The sequence below is a fragment of the Triturus cristatus genome, chromosome 10 (genome assembly GCF_964204655.1).
Source record: "Triturus cristatus chromosome 10, aTriCri1.1, whole genome shotgun sequence".
Taxonomy (NCBI): Eukaryota; Metazoa; Chordata; class Amphibia; order Caudata; family Salamandridae; genus Triturus; species Triturus cristatus.
In genome coordinates this window covers 1,225,968,714-1,225,992,038 of record NC_140593.1, presented here as the reverse complement: position 1 = coordinate 1,225,992,038, position 23,325 = coordinate 1,225,968,714, and the positions used below count along the sequence as shown (strand labels likewise).

General features: G+C 50.5%; 1 protein-coding gene across 2 annotated transcripts in view; it reads right to left on the bottom strand.

Annotated features, from left to right (window-relative positions):
- Positions 1-1,608: 1,608 nt before the first annotated feature.
- BCAP31 (B cell receptor associated protein 31) overlaps positions 1,609-23,325 on the bottom strand; it is a 167,495-nt gene continuing 145,778 nt past the window's right edge. For both annotated transcript variants that reach the window (XM_085629795.1, XM_085629796.1), the window contains exon 8: positions 1,609-2,024. In XM_085629795.1, coding sequence (XP_085485921.1) covers positions 1,986-2,024 — 39 coding nt within the window. In that variant the 3' untranslated portion in view covers positions 1,609-1,985. The remainder of the gene's footprint in view (positions 2,025-23,325) is intronic.

Below are 23,325 nucleotides of genomic sequence, written 5' to 3'. Positions count from 1 at the left end.
CTCTTTGCTAAAGGCCACGGATAGCAAGGGGTGCAGCTCTATGCTAAAGGCCACGGATAGCAAGGGGTGCAGCTCTTTGCTAAAGGCCACGGATAGCAAGGGGTGCAGCTCTTTGCTAAAGGCCGTGGATAGCAAGGGGTGCAGCTCTATGCTAAAGGCCATGGATAGCAAGGGGTGCAGCTCTATGCTAAAGGCCATGGGTGCAGCTCTATGCTAAAGGCCACGGATAGCAAGGGGTGCAGCTCTATGCTAAAGGCCACGGATAGCAAGGGGTGCAGCTCTATGCTAAAGGCCACGGATAGCAAGGGGTGCAGCTCTATGCTAAAGGCCACGGATAGCAAGGGGTGCAGCTCTTTGCTAAAGGCCACGGATAGCAAGGGGTGCAGCTCTATGCTAAAGGCCATGGATAGCAAGGGGTGCAGCTCTATGCTAAAGGCCACGGATAGCAAGGGGTGCAGCTCTATGCTAAAGGCCACGGATAGCAAGGGGTGCAGCTCTTTGCTAAAGGCCACGGATAGCAAGGGGTGCAGCTCTTTGCTAAAGGCCACGGATAGCAAGGGGTGCAGCTCTTTGCTAAAGGCCACGGATAGCAAGGGGCGCAGCTCTTTGCTAAAGGCCACGGATAGCAAGGGGTGCAGCTCTTTGCTAAAGGCCACGGATAGCAAGGGGTGCAGCTCTTTACTAAAGGCCGTGGATAGCAAGGGGTGCAGCTCTATGCTAAAGGCCATGGATAGCAAGGGGTGCAGCTCTATGCTAAAGGCCATGGGTGCAGCTCTATGCTAAAGGCCACGGATAGCAAGGGGTGCAGCTCTATGCTAAAGGCCACGGATAGCAAGGGGTGCAGCTCTTTGCTAAAGGCCGTGGATAGCAAGGGGTGCAGCTCTTTGCTAAAGGCCATGGATAGCAAGGGGTGCAGCTCTATGCTAAAGGCCACGGATAGCAAGGGGTGCAGCTCTATGCTAAAGGCCATGGATAGCAAGGGGTGCAGCTCTATGCTAAAGGCCATGGATAGCTGGGGGGGGGGGGCAGCTGTTTGCTGCAGGCCATGGATAACTAGGAGGGTCCAGGTTTTTCCCATGGACAGCTTAGGTGTCCAGCTCTTTACTAAAGGACACGGATAGGTAGCGGCCCAGTTCTTCACCTAGTGATCCTGTGCTATGTAGCCGCCCAGCTGTTCACAGAGATCCTGAGAAAGGAACCTAGCTCTTTCCTGAGAGCTTACAAGCTAGATAAGGACCAGGCTCTTCACTTCGAGATCATGTGATAGGATGGAGATCAGAGCAACTCAAAGACTTTAGGAAGGGGCCCGGTCTTGGTTTCAAAATCATGCGTTAGGTAGGGGCCCTACACTTTGAATAAGCATTACTGGATATGAAAGGGCCGGAGGGACTGGAAAGGCAGTGGCCGCGCACTGCGGTTGAGGAGACATGGGTAGGCAAGCGGTTGGAAGAGGTGCCTAGCTCACAAGCTGTGCAGTATTCTCCATCCGAGAGGACTCCTCCTACAGTAATGGAACCCGCTCGCATCACAGCAAAGTGCCACTCTGAAATCACTCGCAGCACTGATGCCCACGGTGCATACCAACAGAAAAAAGAGATACCAAGAAAATTATGAAATAGTATTTTTTTACTAGCCAAAACCAAAAAAAACACGTGTCAAGCACCAGAAACTACCCCAGCAGCGCCTTCAGGCAGTGCTGCTGGCCCGCTCGGCTGGACATGGCTTCCTGTGTGGAAAAGTGAAGAGATGTTTGCCTACAAACAGAAATAATGCAAACATGCCGCAATGCAACAAATGCCCCCGCAAAACTCAGCTTGCTTCATCTTTCAAAATAGTTTTAAAAATAAGGGTGCGTGAGTAGGAAGCGTGAGCAGGAGTGCGACTGCATCAGGATCCAGGGCGTCGATGAGCCGCGTCGCGGACAACAAACCAGTTCAGGTCACATGGACCATACCATGAGGCTGGAGAGGGAGCTGGCCACATCCTCATTCTTCCTTCTTGTCTTTTGGACCATCCACCACGGCCTGTTTGCAAAGAGAAAAAAAACATCCATGAGGTCATGGCGTTCAATGACGAGCCCATCGTAATTCAACTTATTGAGCCTGGAAAGCGAGTCAGAAAGGCGCAGAGCGCGGGAACGTCAATCCTGCTCAAGGACACGACGTGCCCTGCAAGCAAACATGCTGGGAAGGAGCCGCACAGGAAGAGAAGCAAGGAGACCGGTGCTTCGCCAGTGACACATCCAAGGAGGATGCAAGGGCCTCCTGGGAATGCCACTCAAACACCAAGATATGAACCAGCCCCTGCCTGTATCCAATAGCTTCCTAACTCGAGGGTTAATTCACAAATGATCTATTCATGAACATGGCACAGTGGGCATTGCATGCATCTGTTCTTTATCAAATATATAGTCGAGTAGGCACACCTCAAGAGCACTTCTGTGCACTCCTTATCAGCACCCCGGAGATGTCGCCCATGCACAACACTCTCCCTTTGTTCATTCTTGCTGGTGAAGTGGGACTCTGAAACATTCTCTAACGAGCCTTCAAAGGAAGAGAGGGTTGAAGGAACGTGGCTTGAAACTACAAGCCCCGAACCTCCCTGTGCCGTCCCTCAGATCCAGGCTACAGGGTGCCGAAGGAGGTCTCTACTCTGGCAGGCAGCAAGGTGCGTCCTTATGGGATCCCCGCTTCAAGGTGCTGCAGGCGCGACACCCGCTATCACACAAGGCCACCACTACTGCCCAGCTCTCATTCATGACATTTTACCTACAGACTGGTTGACAATCTACAAGGTGAGCTTTAGCAGTCCATGGATCACGACTGGTTGACTATCTTCATTTGCTTACTTGTTAGGTCGAATCCTACCAGACAGCTGAGCTGTCTGGTTTGCTAAAAACGTCTTGGGGATATTCTGAAAGCTTCCCTGTGACTACATTCCGCTAACTGCTTGCAATTGGCTTTGCGTTTTGTAACTTACAGTGGCTTGCTTTCTATTTGCTGGCTCGATTTGTTTTAGGCTTTCCAGCTTAAGGTAGCCCCTCCTGCAGTGCATAGCCTATTTACCGGGCTCCTATTTTTTCATGAGGCCTCACCTTCTGTAAACATGTGTTTGCATTTTGTTTTTACCATGTCACTTTTGCTGTGCATTCAAAAACAGAGGTCAAATTTCAGGACCGGTTTTACAAGGGAGCTTGGTGTTTACTTTTCTTTGTCTGACTTTAAAGTGAGAGAATTTATGTGACAATCTTGCTGGGGTTGTGAAAGAAAAGGCTTTTTTTGTAGCACACAAACTCAAGATGTCTGCAAATGAACTTTGCAGCTTTCAGAATTAGGAAAGCACAAATGAAGCACATATTTTGTGATTCTGAAGTGTGGGAGAAGGATTAGATTACTTACCCTGCAAGTATCTGCTCTTGTCATGCAGAGCTAAATATTTGAATGCAAGCAAAACAATACACTAGATGATGCCATTTCCACACATTATCATTTGTGCGCTATACAGTTTGATCAGTATAATTGTATGTCTGTGCAAATGTAATGATCAATTCAATTGAAAATGTGTTGTGTTGCCTGTAATGGCAGTGCGTTCCACACCATGCATACTCTATTCTACGGCACAACACTCGACACTCCATTCCATGACACTTTATTCCACTCTTCGCTACACCACTCAACACTATACTCCACCTATGCAACTCCCTCTATGCCACTTTACTCCACTCTACGAAACAGTACTCGACTCTAAATACTCCACAACACTTCTCCACTCTATGCCACACCAAGCTCTCCACTCCAGGCCACTCCACAACCCTCTACTGCCTCCACAACACACTGTCACTCCACTGTATGTCACTCTCCTCTATGCCACAAACTTTTAGCCATGTTCAAAAGCAGCCACACTAGTGTACAACATGGCTAAAACACTTTGGCAAAGACATTAACTCTTACATAGGTTAGATCTATTGCTTTCCTAATGCTTGTTAACTAATGTGAGCCAACAAAAACACAACAGCCATAACGACTCACGGTGCCACTTCATGTGTCACTGTAGGTGAACCATGGGCTTCCTTTGGAGGGCGTCAACAACCCCAGCTGCGCTCACGTGCAATTCCACCCCAGATCTGGTCAATCACAGTTTATCCAAGAAAGAGAGGTGGTGTGCACACAGACCTGCCATTCACTGCTCACTCGGATGTACCTGGAGAGACTTCCAAAATATGCTCGTGAAGTAGCATTCTTCTATTGAAAGTCAACGAGGACATCTGCTGCATCAACTGAGCGTACAATCAAAAAGAACGGTTTGGCTTATTTCAGTTCTGAAGACCCCAACATCCTGAAGAACATTAACCTGCAGGAGGGAGTGTGGCAAGAATACGAGAATAACTGTTGACATGCCTGCTGTGGGGTGAGGGGTGGGAGGCAGCATTTCACAGATGCCTGTGGCTATTACACACATCTGGGTACCGGGGAAAAAGCCAGGGCAGAATCAGCACTCAATGAATCAATCATGCAACAGCGGAGTCCATGACGAGAAGGAATCCTTTGGCCAGCATAGCACAGTGGTCTCTACAGACTCAACCAACTCCCAGGAGGAGCACCATAGGTGCAGGGTCAGGCGGTAACAGCTGCTTGCGTCCGAACAATGCAGAACGGCTACAAATTAGAACTCGGTTAGGAGTTATAATGGAGAATGATGAAGGGGGTTGGAGAAGCGAGTACGTACATGGAATTGAAGTTCAATTGAGACATTTGTAAAGGTGGTTTTCAAAAGTGTGGAGAACATTTGTGAATGGGAACACAAGTTCAGGATGTCAAGTCTTGGGTAGGGCATGAACAAAGTAAACACAAAGTTTAACATGCAGTATGCTGGAAAACTAACAATACGTCTAAGGGAGTCCGCCAAAGCACCATTCTAAAGGTGTGTAGTCCGGCAGCCATTTTTATTAGGCTGAGTCAAGGTGGTTCACCACCCCCCCTCCCACACATGGTCATGCAGAACATCTATACTTACTGCCCATTCCCAATTTACTTCAGTGAGCTCGAGAGATAGTTTGCTCAACTGTTCTTGAATATTTGTACTCCGTGATTTTAATCTACAGCTAATGCAAATTGAGGAGTCCTTAGCCAAACATTGTGTAGGTACTTTCAGCTTCCTTAAACATGGCTGCCTGGCCATATACGTGTTCCTACTCATAGGGAGCAGTCACTGAACCAATGTGGTAATTAAACGAAATTACTGCAGATTCATCAATTAACCAGTGTTTGGTCAAATCGTTATTAGATCTGGTGAAACAGTCAAACGGCTGCTGTCAAGTCGTCTGCTACCTACGAGCGGCTCCCCAAAGAAGCCCCTTCAGCTAATCCTTCAGCTAACTGCTATAAAAGAGCCACTGAGCACAAATACTTGTGTTCTGTTATGCAGAGTTGTAGACCGCACCATCACCCGGGAGGGTATCCTGGCACTGAGCAGGTGAGAGCCAAGCCAAGGGCCCAGTGAGACTCCTCAGAAAGCCCGGCCTTCAGCTCCTTGCAGAATTCAAGTGAGGAGGAGGAGGCCTTTATGTGTAGTGGCAGATCGTTCCACGCTTTAGGGGCGATGTAGGAGAAGGCTCGCCTGCCAACTCTGGTTTTTCATATGCTTGGGATGTGTACAAGTAGAAGTACGGGCAAGTGGAGGTGCCTGGAAGCTTTGTGAAAGCAGATGCAATTGATAAGGTATGCAGTGCCTTTGAAAGTGTGGGTCGAGTTTGAATTGTACTCGTTTCTATATCAGGAGCAAGTGAAGCTTCTTCAGGTGTGGTGAGTGCGGAGGAGGAGGTTGAGAGTGATTTTGGCTGCCGAGTTATGGATAGTCTGCAGCCTTCTGGTGAGCTTTTGGCTGAACCTGGCATAGAGGGCGTTTCATAGTAGTCCCGTTTGCTTGTGACAGTTTTCCAGGTGCTGATCGGGAGCCATTTGAAAATCTTCCACAGCATCTTGAGGGGATGTTAGCACAAGGTGTTGATGGCCTTGATTTGGACGGTCAGGTTTGTGGTCACCGATGATCCAGAGATTGTTGGCATGGGGAAGAGGGTATCTGTCCTAGTTCAGCTGGCCACCAGATGGAGTCCCACAGTGAAGTGCTCTTCTCAAAGATCACGATTTCTGTGTGGTCGGTGTTCAGCTTTAGACACTTGGTCTTCTTCCAGTGGGCGAGTTTGTCACCCCTAGAACAGTGGATACCCATGGGCCTTTCAAATTTAGCTTCCGAAGGCAACAGATCGGCAGACCACCTGGAGTAGGCAAACCGGTCGTAAATACAACCACTGTACTCCCTACTTCACCGCGGAGTTTAGATTAACTAAATCTAATCTTCAGAATCTACAAAGCTGCTGGAAGAGATCTTTTTTTGCCGCCTGATCGGAGTGAATAGAAAGCAGAGCTAAACCCGTAGAAAACATTTGTTTTCTCTGCTAAACAATCTTCCAAGACGGTTAGTTCACTGTGCGCTCAAAACAGCACTTTCCACCTATTAAAAGTGCTGAAGGATACCTCCAATATTGGATTGTGAGCGACTCCTCTTGATCTACGCAAGCAGTTGAATACGTACTTCTCGGATAAGGCGGATGAGAGTAGAAAGGATACGGATGCAACTTCTTTCACTCTGGCTTATTCGGCCAGAGAGGATACGTTTCACCAGTCCCCTCATTCCCAGTCCTATCGGACAGCACAAAAAGATCTAGAGCGTGCAGTGAAGTCGGGATCTCCACAAGACGCCGTGCCCTCCTGAGGTCTAGAAGTCTTATGCTTTAGGAATCATACAGCCATTGGGTTCCCTGTTAAATGTTCCTCTGAAAAAGGATTCTTAGAGGACATTTTTCAAGATGGCACATAGATTCAATTACTGAAAATACCTGGCCTGGACCCCACTGTTTCAATAAACTTCTGCCCTATCTTGCTACTGTCCTTTCATAAATGAGATGCAGACTGGCTTTCCCCTAGTAAACACCAATGAGACAGTCTTCGTCTCCATTCTGAATTATCCAAGACTTGATTTAGGTGCTAGTGAGATCAGAGCTCTGATTTTACTGGATCTGTCGCTGCTACAGTCAGGTCTATTATGACATCCTTTTAAACGGCATCTAGGCGCTGGTCATTGTAGCACGACGTTGACACTGTTCCAGTCTTTGACAAATAGAAAGCAAGCTGTTATGATGACCCCCCCACCCCTCCCCCAAGTCTTCTCAGAGAGGTAGCATCTGTTTTGGTGAACCTGAAGGGTCACCCCAGTCCCTACACCTCTAACATTTACATGTGCCAGCACGCTAATGATAGAGATCGAAGCCTAACATGTACGCGGAGGGCCCCCTCATCTTGTTACAGTTAAACAGTACCTCCAAGATCCAAAAGAAAATGCATTTTGTTTGGGCCTGGTTGGGGTGCAACAAGTTGAAATGTAACACTGAGAAGACAGAGGTCTTGATCGTGGGTGGCTGCTCTCACCTTTGGTATGATGCCGATTGGTGGACAGTCTGGCGCGATTCCGAACCTTGCCACTGAGAAGAAATATTGGGGCACAGCAATGGACGCCAAGCTCAGTCTACCATCGAGTGTTACCATGCGAGAATCCCTAGGAAAAGGCTTCCTTCTCTCACCCCAAAAGCATAGGCATCGTTTCAAGGTGCCTGAAGTCTGCCCATCTCAGACTGATTGTGCACAATCTGCTCTGGCAGCCAATCGAACAAAGACTTCATTTCAAGGTCCTATGCTTCTGCTGAAGGCACTTGATGGCAATGCGCCCTCTTCTCAATAAGCACATCTTGAAGTATTGTTGTAAGAGGTCGCTTTAATGCTCTGAGGGAAATCTATGAACCCCGTAGAACAGTTCAGGTGGTCGAAACCCTTCCTGCTGCACCCATAAACTATGGAATTCTTTACCCCTGCAGCTTCACTCCGAGATGATTTTCCTAATTCAGATGGGGATTAAAAACCTGGCCTTTTCTCCAAGCTTTTCCTCATCTAGATGGTTCCTAGAGCACTGCTCGTCATATACACAAGAGACCCGGAGGTAGTGGTGCACATTATCAGTGACCTATAACATAACTCCATTTGAGTCACCCATTCCACCACCAGGGGAAGCACCCACTTCTAGTAAATCTACCCCCCCCCCCCGAACACCAAGGTTCAGTGATATCAGCTGCTTACGACATCCTGCGAAGAGGGTTCTTTGTAAAACCAGCTCTTTCTGACCATACCCCTCGTAGCCAACGAGAGGGTTGCAAAATACATTACAAAAATAACACTTCATTTGAGAAAGCTTAAGGGCGCGGAGGAAGGGGGGGGGGGGGGGACAGTTGCTGCATGTTGGGGATTTCTTTTGGTGACTCAAGTTGACGAGATAAGTAACTCATTACTCAACTCCCTGCCTAGAGAGCGCCAACACCTGAAACCTATACCAGATGCTCTTTTTATAGTGCAGCACATGGTTTCTCGAAATATTGTTAGGGCAAGAGGGCACATAAACACCTCTCCCTTGCTGTGCCAGCTCTGGACAACCAAGCATACTAGCAGGACATAGATACCAGTCTTGTCACCACAGGCACTAAAATTTCAGGAAAAGCCCAAACTAGCAGATCTGCGCCCTGATATACAAGCTGGGACAATGGTACCCAAGCTGCCCAATCCCAAAGGAAGTAAGCCATAGGCACATCACTGGCAGACTGAGGTGTGCACACTGCGCAATGGTGTAATACCCCAAATCAGGAGACACTGGAGCCCAGATTCCGGAGGCCCTGCTTGGATTAATACAGAATAAATATCCAAAAAACAAAATGCCATGAATTAAATGTCCAGCCCAGTTCTCATCTTTCAAGGAAGCACTTTAGTGCGCACTAGAATGTAAGATTACACACTAATACAACTGTTGGAAACAGCCCACTCCCACTCCGCAGGGTGGTGGTGGACTCCCCGAACACACTGTGGTAGCTTGGCTCGAGTGGTCAGGAAACAGGCACAGTGCTAAGCATACAATATACCCATACAATAACCATGCGTGCATCCGTTCCAAAAACGACTCTACACCGTAAAAATTATGAAAATATTCTTCTTTATCTTTTTCTCTTAGTTGCTGATTGGAAAAATAAATAAGACAATCACAATATACAAATTTAAATAGTGCAGGTCAAATAAATACTGGCTGTTTGATGAAATAAATAGGGGTGATCATAAATAACAGGGCATAAATACAAGTGCAATATATACAGACAATTAAATACTTTGAGGCAATAAATACTGTACCAATAAATATTGTACACCATCAAGTCCTGTGGACCTATAAATATAGTGCAGCAATAAATAGGTAAAAATTCAATAAATACAGTACCCCCAATAAATAATTAAAAGTATACAGCAACACTCATGTAATCAGATGACACTTCAATTCTTAAGGGCAGATTTGGCCCAGGCACAGCTTGTAGGGTTGTGGAAGGCTTGAGGGGGGCTACTCCCTGGCTGGGACAAGGCTGAGGCCTAAGCTGAGGTAGATCAAAGGGGGGAATACCAGTGCCCTGGCTTTCTCTCTCCACACAACCTCTCTAGGTTAGTCCCAGTTCACCCCTTGCACAGTCAGGTTGGTTTCAGCACCTCCCTAGCCCCTTAGAGCAGTCTCTCAGGTCTCCACAGGGCCTTAGGCGCCCTCTACTCCACTTACTGCCCTTTTTCTGATGTTCCGACGCCGCTGGAGTCGTGTCGACGCCGTGAGGCGGTTCCGGTTTGGTCTCGGCGGCCTCGGCACAATGTCAGTTCTTTGACGACGCCGGCAGGCGGTTCCGGTCCGATGTCGGTGGCCTCGGTTCGATCTCGACCTCCGATTCGACGGCGTCGGGCAGTCTCTTCACGATGTCGACTTCGGGCGGCTCCGGTCCGATGGCGCTCTCGGCTCCGATGACGTCGGCCGGCCTGGCCTCGATGTCGACTTCCGGCGACTCCGGGGTGCGATCCTCACCCCAGACCTCCGGTGCTCCTCCTCACAGGCTCCGGGCGACTCCGGAGTGCGATCCTCACTCCCGACCTCCGGTGCTCCTCTACCTCGGTCTCCGACGACTCCGGAGGGCGGACTTCACTCCTCCGATGACGCCGCTCGCTCGACCTCGGTTCACTTCCTCCTCGACCTCTGGTATTCCTCACGACCTCCGTCGGCGCCCTCTCACGACCTCAGGCGGCTCCGGGTACGACGTCTGCTACTTCAGTCAGCGCCGCTTCTCCACCTCGGGCTCCAGGTCTTCAGGCTACTCGACGCCCGACTCCAGGGAAACCAGTTCTCAGGTCAGAATCTTGCTGTTTTCTTGGTTCTAAGGCCTGTTCCTGCTGTCCAGGTCCTTAGGATAAGTTTCCTTTGTCTTCTTCCCACACAGGGCTATAGGCTGGGATCCATCAGTAGGGACAAGTATCAAGGGTGGGTTTATGGACCCCACTCCAGGCACAAGTTTCCACCCCTGCTGCTTCACTCCTTCCTCCTTCACTGTTGTGCTCCTCTCTCTTCACCAGTCAGGTGCCAACTGCCAGCTCCAACTGCCAACTGCCTCTCTTATCCTCCCAACATTCTAAACGGTCTCCAACTGTCACAGAGTTCTGGAATCTCCTGGAATGTTCTGGAAGGTGCTGGTAGGTTCCAGTGGATGCTGGTGATGTCACAGGTGGCCACCATTTTGTGCTCCAGGCCCTCAGACAGAAGTTTCAGGGGTAGCTAAAATGGCTCCCTGAATCTGCAGCAACACCAAAAAGTCTGGTGGTTCCCAAAAAGGAAAAATTCAAACAGGGGTTGAGGCAAAAGTGGGACAAAATAAATAATGATGAGGAGGGACCACCCAAAGGGCTGACAGGTCTAACACGCGTCCCCCCCAGCTGAAAGTGGGGAGAGCTACCCAACCCCTTGGGAGTTCTCATCACTAAGGCGGAAATACCTTGAGAGACCGTCTGCATTGGCGTGGTCCACTCCAGGCCGATGTTCCACCTGAAAGTCCATCCCCTGTAGGGAAATAGACCACCTCAACAACTTGGGATTCTCCCCCTTCATTTGCATCAGCCAACGAAGGGGTCTGTGGTCGGTCTGAACTAGGAAGTGCGAGCCAAACAGGTATGGCCGCAACTTCTTCAGAGCCCATACCACTGCAAAGGCTTCACGCTCTATTGCACTCCACTTCTGTTCCCTGGGAAGTAGTCTCCTGGATAGGAAGACCACGGGTTGATCCAGACCCTCTTCGTTGAGTTGCGATAACACTGCCCCAATGCCATGTTCTGATGCATCTGTCTGGACAATGAACTTCTTGGAAAAGTCTGGGGCCCTTAAGACCGGGGCCTCGCACATGGCTTTCTTCAATTTCTCAAAGGCTTGCTGACAAGCCTCCGTCCAGACTACCCGTCGAGGTTGTTTCTTGGACGTGAGCTCCGTGAGAGGGGCTACGATGGTACCGTACCCCTTCACGAAGCGGCGATAGTATCCCGTGAGGCCCAAAAATGCTCGGACCTCAGTCTGTGTCTTGGGGGGTTCCCAGGCCATGATGGCCTCGATCTTCGCCTGGAGGGGTTGCACCGTTCCCCTACCCACCAAGTGTCCAAGGTACACTACCGACCCCTGCCCGATCTGGCACTTGCTGGCCTTGATCGTCAATCCAGCTTGTCTCAGGGCCTGGAGAACAGCTTGCAGGTGACGCAAGTGATCCTCCCAGCTGCTACTGAAGACGGCTATGTCATCCAGATAAGCAGCAGAGAAACTCTCCATTCCGGTGAGGATCTGGTTTACCAGGCGCTGAAACGTGGCAGGTGCGTTCTTGAGCCCAAAGGGCATCACACAGAACTGGTAGTGGCCATTGGGCGTGGAGAAGGCTGACCTTTCCCTTGCTCCATCGGTCAAAGAGATCTGCCAGTACCCAGAGGTAAGGTCAAAGGTACTTAGATATTGGGCAGCTCCCAGCCGGTCAATTAATTCATCCGCCCTAGGGATCGGATGTGCATCAGTCTTTGTCACTGAATTCAGTCCCCGGTAGTCCACACAGAACCTCAGTTCTGGTTGGGCACCCGGTGGTGCAGCTTTCGGTACTAACACCACCGGACTGGACCAGGGGCTGCTAGAAGGTTCAATCACTCCTAGCTCCAGCATCTTAGTGACTTCACTATGAATGCTGGCCTTCACCTTGTCTGACATCCGGTAGATCTTGGACTTCACAGGTGGGCTGTCTCCTGTGTCCACGTCATGGACGCACAGGTGAGTCCTACCCGGGACAAGGGAGAACAACGCAGAGTACTGCCCCAGGGCCTGGCGACAGTCCTCCTGCTGTTCAGGAGTTAGAGATGGGGAGAGAATCACTCCCTCCACCGACCCATCCTTTTCCTGAGACGCAAACAGATCAGGGAGAGGCTCGCTTTCCACGTCCTCTCCTCCGTCAGTCACCATCATCAAGATGACTTCGGGCCTCTCGTGGTGGGGTTTGAGGCGGTTGGCATGCAGCACCCGCAGGGGCTGACGAGGGGTCTTCAGGTCCACCAAGTAGGTAGCCTTACCCTTCTTCTCCAACACCTCAAAGGGTCCTGACCAGCGATCCTGGAGGGCACTAAGCTCTCCTGGTTCGATCACCCACACCTTCTGGCCAGGCTCCAACTCCACCGGGTGAGCGTTGTGGTCATACCACGCCTTCATCACTGCTTGGCTGGCTTCCAAGTTGTCAGAAGCTTGCTTCCACAACTTAGCCATTTGGCTCCGGAAGGCCAGCATGTAGCTCACCACATCCTGGGGGAGCTTTCTGGGAGTTCTTTCCCATCCGTCTCTCACCAGGTTAAGAGGTCCACGTACAGGGTGCCCATACAGAAGCTCGAAGGGGCTGAAGCCCACTCCCTTCTGTGGCACTTCCCTGTATGAAAAAAGTAAACAGGGTAGGAGGACGTCCCATTTCCTCCGCAGGCTTTCAGGCAGACTTCTGATCATGCCTTTCAAGGTTTTATTTAACCTCTCCACCAGACCATTGGTCTGGGGGTGGTAAGGAGTCGTGAACCGGTAGGTCACTCCACACTCCTTCCACATTGCCCGCATATATGCTGACATGAAGTTGGTCCCCCTGTCGGACACAACTTCCTTGGGAAAACCCACTCGGGTAAAGATTCCCATCAGGGCCCTAGCCACAACAGGTGCTGTTATGGTCCTCAGAGGTATTGCCTCTGGGTACCGTGTGGCATGATCCACCAGAACCAGGATAAACCTGTGACCAGCTGTAGTTGGTGGATCTAATGGACCCACAATGTCGATGCCCACCCTTTCAAAGGGGGTGCTAACGACAGGAAGTGGTTCCAGGGGAGCTTTCAGCTTCACCCCTGTTTTCCCACTGGCTTGGCAAGACACACATGTCCGGCAGTAGGTATCGGACGACACTTTCATCTGAGGCCAATAAAAGTGTGGGACAAGACGGGCGAAGGTCTTGTCTTGCCCCAGGTGTCCTGCCAATGGTATCTCGTGAGCCAACTCTAAAAGGAAGGCTCGATAACGTTGAGGAACTACCAAGGCTCGTGACGATCCATGTAGGGGTGCCTTGGGTTCACTGTAGAGGAGGCCATCCTCCCAGTAAACACTGTAGTTCCCTTCAACATTCCCTGCTGCCTGGGCTTCGGCCTGTCGCCTCAGCCCCTCAAGGGTAGGGCACTCCCTCTGGCCCTGGCAGAATTCCTCCCTGGACGGGCCTCCCTCCACGTGCCACTCGGCCGGGATGAGTAAGTCCTCCAGGTTGGTAACGTCCCCCTCCGCAGACTCCTGGCCCACCACCTCCGGTGGCCTATCCGTCCTACGGGGTGGAGACGCCGAGGCAGGCTCCTCCTGTCCTCGGTTCTTCCCTTGACTGGCAGCTGGCTGGGCCTTTGTTCCAGGCTCCAGCCGGAATGAACTCCCTCTTCGGGTAGTCTCGGACCTTGTGCTAACACAGGCCCAGTCAGGTGTACCCAGCATCTCGGTGTGAGTCCGGTATTCCACCTCCTTCCAAGCGTTGTGCTCCATGTCATTGCCCAGCAGACAATCGACTGGCACGGCAGGGCTTACGGCAACTCGAAGTGAACCTGCAACCCCCCCCCATTCAAAGGGAACCTCGGCCACGGGATAGTGGCCTGTTCTGCCGTCAGCCATCGCGGCTGGGTGGAGTACATCGGGAATTACCTGCTCTGGAGACACCAGCTGGCTACGCACCATAGTCATACTGGCCCCTGTGTCTCTCAGAGCCTCCCCTCTTTGGCCGTTGATGGTGATCCACTGCCCATACTTTGCGGTATTAGCGGGCACCTGGATCTTAGGAACCATCTCCCGTTCTCCCAGGGACACTAAAGTGACACCCGCCCACTCCCTTCCCTTAGTTAAGGGCATCTCCTCCCCGAGCACTACACTAGCTACTCCGGGGGTCTTTCCTCCAGTGGGAGGGGGTGATCGTTTCTGACACTTCGGGTCTCCTTTATAGTGTCCAACGCCACCGCACTCGTAGCAATGGACAACCCTTGGCTGCTGACTCTGGCCAGGATTAGGGTTTCTGGGTGGGTTAGCCTTAGAGGTGAATCCTGTTCCCTTCCCTTGGAAGTTATTTTGGGGGCCTTTGGAGAACTCCTTTTTCTTTTCCCCTCCCTCTTTCTTCTGGGGGGCGCCCTGTCCGGCCTTTTGAGTATCCCCTCCAGTCCCCCTTGTGGACACCCGGGTACTGGCCCAAATGTCCGCCTCCTCAGCAAGCTTCCGGGGGCTGGTCAGCTTGCTATCCACCAGGTGTTGCCGCAGTTCAGGGAAACATTTCTCGAGTAGGTGTTCCTTCAGTACTAGGTCAAACAGCTCCTCGTAGTTCCTTACTTCACTGCCCTGAATCCAACCTTCCAGTGCCTTCTTTGCATAGTCCAGGAAGTCCACCCAATTCTGTGTGCCCAGTTTGTGACTACCCCTGAACTTCTGTCTGTACTTTTCAGGTGTTAGTCCAAACTTTCTGATGAGCGCCAGTTTCATGGTGGGGTAGTGGGTCTGCTCATCCTCTTCGAGGCCCAATAAAGCATCCCTACCAGCTGGAGGCATGTACCTATACAATCCTCCTCCCCAATACTTCACTGGAACCCCATGGGCCCTCAACGAGACCTCATAGGCTGCTAGCCACTTGGCGATGTCGTCACCCGCCCCATAGCTAGCTACTATGTCCTTTGGCAGGTAAGGTTTGGATTCCCTGGTGATTTCTTGGTCTTTGCTGCCACCATTAGGAACAGTTGGTGCCCCAATTCTTAAGATCTGAAGCTCTATCTCTTTCAGTCTTATCTCATGAGCCATCCTCTCTTTCTCCGTCTCATGAGCCAACCTCTGTTCCTCCTTCTCCTTCTCCAGCTTTGCTAAATCCCATGTGAGCTGTCTTTTCTCTCTCCGATCTGCTAACTCCACGCTGGATAAGCCCCCGCTAGAGACAGTGCTGCCCTTCCTAGAAAGTGTCCTGGGCCCTGCTGACAAGTTCCCCACCTCAGGTTGGTACATCTCAGCCCCCTCGGGGTCAGGCTCTCCATCCCTGTCTTCCTCCTCAGCCTTGCTTTCTCGGCGTGCCTCCCCCCAAGCCCTTAAGCTGGTTTGGAGTGCACCCTTCTTTGCTCCTGGGGGACAGTACACCCCCTCCCGCTGGCAAAACTCCCTGAGTTGGGCCACAGTGTACGTTTCTAGATTCTCTAGTACAAACTCCATCTTGCCCACTCAGGTTAGAGGACAGGTTTTGTGCAGTAACAATGTAGGGTGGTACTTTTAGTAATACCTCCTCCCACCACCAGAGTAAATTTGGAAAAAACAAAAACCCACAATTAGGAAGGCCGCTGTGAGAAAACTCCCGGTGTAGGCCTATGGACTACCCACAGTTATTGTTGAGTATATGTAGGCACAGCTCTATCCCACCACTGAACACCAATTTATGTTGGAAACAGCCCACTCCCACTCCGCAGGGTGGTGGTGGACTCCCCGAACACACTGTGGTAGCTTGGCTCGAGTGGTCAGGAAACAGGCACAGTGCTAAGCATACAATATACCCATACAATAACCATGCGTGCATCCGTTCCAAAAACGACTCTACACCGTAAAAATTATGAAAATATTCTTCTTTATCTTTTTCTCTTAGTTGCTGATTGGAAAAATAAATAAGACAATCACAATATACAAATTTAAATAGTGCAGGTCAAATAAATACTGGCTGTTTGATGAAATAAATAGGGGTGATCATAAATAACAGGGCATAAATACAAGTGCAATATATACAGACAATTAAATACTTTGAGGCAATAAATACTGTACCAATAAATATTGTACACCATCAAGTCCTGTGGACCTATAAATATAGTGCAGCAATAAATAGGTAAAAATTCAATAAATACAGTACCCCCAATAAATAATTAAAAGTATACAGCAACACTCATGTAATCAGATGACACTTCAATTCTTAAGGGCAGATTTGGCCCAGGCACAGCTTGTAGGGTTGTGGAAGGCTTGAGGGGGGCTACTCCCTGGCTGGGACAAGGCTGAGGCCTAAGCTGAGGTAGATCAAAGGGGGGAATACCAGTGCCCTGGCTTTCTCTCTCCACACAACCTCTCTAGGTTAGTCCCAGTTCACCCCTTGCACAGTCAGGTTGGTTTCAGCACCTCCCTAGCCCCTTAGAGCAGTCTCTCAGGTCTCCACAGGGCCTTAGGCGCCCTCTACTCCACTTACTGCCCTTTTTCTGATGTTCCGACGCCGCTGGAGTCGTGTCGACGCCGTGAGGCGGTTCCGGTTTGGTCTCGGCGGCCTCGGCACAATGTCAGTTCTTTGACGACGCCGGCAGGCGGTTCCGGTCCGATGTCGGTGGCCTCGGTTCGATCTCGACCTCCGATTCGACGGCGTCGGGCAGTCTCTTCACGATGTCGACTTCGGGCGGCTCCGGTCCGATGGCGCTCTCGGCTCCGATGACGTCGGCCGGCCTGGCCTCGATGTCGACTTCCGGCGACTCCGGGGTGCGATCCTCACCCCCGACCTCCGGTGCTCCTCCTCACAGGCTCCGGGCGACTCCGGAGTGCGATCCTCACTCCCGACCTCCGGTGCTCCTCTACCTCGGTCTCCGACGACTCCGGAGGGCGGACTTCACTCCTCCGATGACGCCGCTCGCTCGACCTCGGTTCACTTCCTCCTCGACCTCTGGTATTCCTCACGACCTCCGTCGGCGCCCTCTCACGACCTCAGGCGGCTCCGGGTACGACGTCTGCTACTTCAGTCAGCGCCGCTTCTCCACCTCGGGCTCCAGGTCTTCAGGCTACTCGACGCCCGACTCCAGGGAAACCAGTTCTCAGGTCAGAATCTTGCTGTTTTCTTGGTTCTAAGGCCTGTTCCTGCTGTCCAGGTCCTTAGGATAAGTTTCCTTTGTCTTCTTCCCACACAGGGCTATAGGCTGGGATCCATCAGTAGGGACAAGTATCAAGGGTGGGTTTATGGACCCCACTCCAGGCACAAGTTTCCACCCCTGCTGCTTCACTCCTTCCTCCTTCACTGTTGTGCTCCTCTCTCTTCACCAGTCAGGTGCCAACTGCCAGCTCCAACTGCCAACTGCCTCTCTTATCCTCCCAACATTCTAAACGGTCTCCAACTGTCACAGAGTTCTGGAATCTCCTGGAATGTTCTGGAAGGTGCTGGTAGGTTCCAGTGGATGCTGGTGATGTCACAGGTGGCCACCATTTTGTGCTCCAGGCCCTCAGACAGAAGTTTCAGGGGTAGCTAAAATGGCTCCCTGAATCTGCAGCAACACTAAAAAGTCTGGTGGTTCCCAAAAAGGAAAAATTCAAACAGGGGTTGAGGCAAAAGTGGGACAAAATAAATAATGATGAGGAGGGACCACCCAAAGGGCTGACAGGTCTAACAACAACCAAATACAATTTAGGGTCCCTGAGAATTATTATGCAGTAAATCGCTTCTATCTGCTATCTCCCCTCGCCCCACCTCGGATATAGGTGGGTCCTCCGCCGGATAAGAGATTAGCGCTCAGGTGCAGTATTCACAACTTGATGGGCTTGCAAACAGTTTTGTGGCTCAGTTTTAATTTTCCTACCACACATTTTTCCACAAAGTGCATTCCCCCCTCTTCTTCGCAGGTAGCGCGCCAACCAACAGCTCCATTGGTGTGCTCTTCTCAGACACTTGCTTGGCACCCACTCTCCAGACGAGGAGGAAGCTGAAGCCCTGCACAAGCCACCACTGAAGTCCTACACTAGCCTGTTCTGGTTCTGTTGCAGCACCAACAGGCTGATGCCCAGGTGACTATGCGTCCATGTACAAGCCAATGCTTTGGTAATGGTGCAGATGCGCACAGGAAGATTCTCTTGAATCATGATCAGGTCGTGGCAACCACAGGCTCAGTCTACGTGACTAGTCCAGAAGCACTACAGACAGATTGCAGGGCCAATGACTTTGGAACCGACAGGGCGCTATTCTCAAACTTTCTTCTGGGAGTCCCCCGGGACCGCAGCACTTCTATCCTCCTGGGCAGTCACTCCTCCTGCAGGGATGGCAGGGTCCTTCCCTGTTTCAGAAGATAAGCAGGATCTAGGCATTTCAAGGAAGGTGTACCGCTCTTCTAGCAAGAGGCCAGAATCAATTGATGTCCTTTCAGCTCTGGGAAGCTGGCTGTCAGGCAGACACCAGTTTTGGTTCAACAGCAGCCCTATGAAAACCCTGCAGAGAACTCCCTTCCTTGGTCAGAAGCACTCTGCTCTGGAAGTACAATTGAGGTCCCACCTTTACAGAGCAAAATCAGACAGGAGATATGTATCCACTAACTGCATCTTGAGAGCCGGTTTGGGGTGGGTGGGTTATATTTTCAAGTGTCCTTTCTAGGCTGCTCTCCAGACAGTCTTTGTGAAGATGCATTATGCAGCAGGGTGGTCTCCTGCATGGAGCACCCACAAGAGAGGCACATTTCTGCATGTGGATATCATTAGCAAAACAAAGAAATCAGGGCAAGAAATGGCTGGACATCACCTAAAGGTTCCCTTCACCTTGCACAACAGGGGTAGTGAGGTGCCACACTTACCCTTTCCATCTACCAAAGGTCCGTGTTCAGGAAGATTAACCAGCAACTCCTTGCCAAGCAAAAGGTTTGATTGAACTTCTAAAGGAGCTCTGCCTCCTCTTCCCTCACTTCAGAGTCTGGGTCTCCTCCCTCTAGTTTCAAGAACATCAAAAACACACTTCCAGTATCTGAGAAAGAAGCCTCACCTCTTGTTTCTTGTCCTCTCCCTCGGTCCGTTGGACTTCATCCTGCCGACCCTCAGACATTGCTCCTCGGCTGGACTGCCTTATCTCTTTCTCCTCCCAGGCCCCTGTCTCTCGTGTCACCCATCTCATCTCCCCCCTCCCCCCCTCTACCCCCTTGGATGTCTTATTTCTCCGTTCACTCTGTAGATAAGTAATATACAATCGTTTTTAGCCTAATCATTATGTAAATGGAATTCTGAGTGAATTTACTATTTGCATAGTTACAAATCTAACCACTAGTATATGTAGGAGTTCTTTGTACTTAATATCACTATTTTGTGATTCTGAGTGTTCCCGTTTGCATCTCTCCCCTGAATGACTCTACAACGTATACATTTCCTTTTCTGCTATCTGCATCTCTTCCTTGTGGGACTCTTCAACTCGCTGACTCCCACCCTTTGTTCTCCCGGACCCCTGCCTTTCGTGGATCCGGTCTTTTTCTGGATTGCTAATTTACCCTGGTATTGAACGGATTTTCTTTCTGTAATTATGATTTTTTTTTTCTTTTGCTGTTTGTTCCCCCTCTGTTGACCTGCCAGTTCCGACCCGCCTCCTACCCCCTGTCCCTTGTTGCACTTGACTAAGCACTCCTTCTCCCCTTGTTGGGGAAAGATCCAATATTCATACTCTGGAGTCAGTGACCCCTCTGAGAGAGTCCACAGCGTCAAGGGAGCCACGCACAGTTGAGGTATGGTATGGTGCCCCTTGCCAAAGCACTCCCTCTCCCCTTGTTGGGGGAAGGATCCAGTAGGTAGGCCTTGGAGTCTCAGAGACCCCTCTGAGAGAGTCCACTGCGTAAAGGGAGACGCACGCAGCGGAGTTGGGGGAATGATACCACTTCCCCTGGGATCACAGCTTACTGGACTTTGGACGCAGCTATTACTTGTCTATCGGTTTGTGCCCCCGTCACCCTCCCCCTCCTCTTTCTATGTCTCTCCCCCTCCTCTTTCATGCCATGTCTCTCACCCTCCCCCTCCTCTTTCCCTCCTTCATTCTCTGCCTACTTCCCCTGCTCCTACCCCCCCACTGAATCTTTCCCCTTGCCTGCTTTTTCCCTTACGTATATGTCCTTATTGTTTGTCTCGACCCAACATGTAACTATGTTGCTATGCTCTAAAACTGTGTAACCTTTGTAATGATGTAATCTGCAACTATGGTCTGATACGCATTTAAAGCGCTCCGATACCCCCCGGGTCTAGCCAGCGCTATATAAAACCTTTCAAATAAATAAACAAACAAAATGAATCTAGCAGGCCACGATTACTCTGGCTCATTCACACACCTTTCATGTGCCACGTTGGCTACACTTGCACACAAGATGCCAGCTCTAGGAAGTAGGAGAATGCATAGGAACAGACAAGAGTGAGCCAGCAGGTCTACTCTCAAGGGGCTCAGATAAAAAGGTCTGGTCACAACAATGGATTCACAATACATGGTACTCTGCCACTACCACTCTATGTGCCGAACCCCACACAGTAACAGTAGTCCACTATCCATCAATTGTGGGCACACTTGGTGAGCCCCTCCAGGTCACGGGACGTTTCCACGACCTTATTCATGTCAAGGGGTAGGCATTGTTCACTGACTTTATATTAAGATCTGCACGACATTAAGGCCAAAACCAAAAACCAGATACACACAGGCGGGCACTTGTGGCAGGTGGAGACAAAGAGTACTCTGAAAAGTCAGCAAGGTGAGTTTTGTCAAGAACGTCCTCTGCACATTGTGCAGCCATGAGCCTTAGGTGAGCTATGCAAGGTGTCCTGTAAGTGGAACTGCTGCGCCCCCAGGTGCAGTCCTTCGCTTGCACACATGGTTGGGAGGACACATGCATGTACCACCATTATAAGCCCGAGGGGCCCTGGTCAGAGGGGTCAAGCATGGGCAAGAATATATACATCAAGATTATCTTGTGTAAGTGCATCACAACAGCACTCACTTTAACTCATGCCAGTTCCCAAGAAGGGTTGCCATGGTAACGATCTGCTGCATGAATCACCGCATAAACACTGCAACACATGATGGCAGTAAAAGGGCTGTAGATTTGCATACTGGTTGCCATCTCACTCGGATTTCAGTGACTTCAATAGTTGGCCTGATCAAGCCTCTGCCACATTATGCAAACTTTGGACACTACCTGCGGCGAAGGCGAGGAACAACTTGGCTTCAAACTGCAAATTAATGACGTGAGTGTGTGTGGGGGTGGGGGGGGGGGGGGGGCTTCAAGGCGCTCGATCCTGCAGGTGCAGGTCTGAAATAAGGGTCTGAAAGAACCTTCATGTGTTAAGTAATTCACAAGGAGGATGAGAGCAGAATCCACAGGAGGTGTTAGAGGCCACTGAACCCATCACTCAGGACAGCAACTGAGAGTGGTTGAGATGGACAGCAAGGACGACCACTGTGGTGCGAGTGAGATGCAGGGTGCTCTCCCCCGGAGAAAGCTCTTTTGGGAAGGTTGAAAGAAGTTAGTCTTGGACTGGATAAGAAGGGAGGCTGGCTAGGAATAGAAGGTGGCGTCAGATGACTTGGGGGATATGAGTGGCACACTCAGACTTCACTGGTTATCTTTGCAGTGGTAAAAAAAAAAAAAAAAGAAAAAAAAAAAAGAGGCTTTGCTGTTCAACAAAACAGGGATAACCCAGGACTAGATGTGGCTATTTGAGAATCGGCTGAACAAATGTTGCCGCCATCGTGATCTACCTGGCATCCATTGATGGCCAATCAGAGTCCCCATATAGAAACACAGCCGCAACAGCTTTTAGTGGAATGACCACAGAAAGGATACTGCCATTTGCAGCATCCAAGAATGTTGGCAAAAGGGCTGAAACCAAAGCCAGGACCCACGCACAAGTACAGGCAAACACCAAAGTCAAAATACAGAAGGGCATTGCGTTAATCAAGAAAAAGGGGTAAAAACGTTAGCGCTACACTGTACTGGCATGGATGAGACTGCTCCGAAGACCTGAACAGAAGAAACAAACCAGAACTGTCGCCCCAATACAACAACCGGGAAACAAAAACTGAAAAACCTTAGACGGTAGGCCCAGTCCTCAAAAGGAGGAAGAGACCCAAGAGGGCCCAGCAGGCCAGAGCAGCTACAAGGAGAACACACAGGTATTTTTTTTTAAAAAAGGTCACCCAAGACCCACCTTATCACATAGAACTAGGGGACTGCCAATGAGAGAAGCTATAGCACAAACTTGCTAAATGCAGAAGAACGCGGAGAGAAACAAAGAGCCGCAGTGAGTGGTAAAGGCATCAGACGCACTCGTACAAGCCCTGCACCACGGGCAGTTTGAGGTTTGCGAGTACGAGAGGCGGCAGAAGGGGTCGCATCCTAGTTCAGGCACTAGGTAATTGTACACGTCAAGGAGACCACATCCATCCATTCAACAGAAGCGAGTCCTCCATGTCAGACAGTGTTTGGCGCTTGCTAAACTGCCGTTTCTAATGCGCGTCATAGATTCCTATAGAGCGCAAGCACCGAGGCGCCTCAAGCCGCCAAGCTGGAAGGTACTAGAGTCATCGCAGGAAAAGCACAAAGGTTGGTAACCTCTTTCTAAAACGTAGATGCCTGTCGATCAGCCAAAGGTGGTCAGACATTCCAAGCTTGCCCATACCAATTTCTGAATAACTGGCAACGGACACGGGCCTCGGTGGTCAGCATGGTTTCCACTTATTATTACAAAACAAGGAGCATTATCTTTGTAAAAAGAGCCCTGGATTATGGCCAGCTTTCTAAAGCGGCTGCTTGGTTTCGTCAGTAGTGTGTGAAAACACTGCTCTGATCAGCCCCTCCCAACAGTAGCCAACTCTGCTGCCACATTCAGGAGGATGGAAATAAAATCTTGTGGGAGCCCCATAGGTTTCCAGTGTTCCAAATCCGTTCCGGATGGGCAGAGTGAACGCGGCCCTTGGACTGTGCAGCCGATATGGGCTACCTTTATTTTTAGTTTTGTTTCAAACCCATGGTGGACCCGCTCGGGGCAGGGTCCCCCTGGCCCATCATGGACTGAGGTACCTACCGACATCAGTTTGGT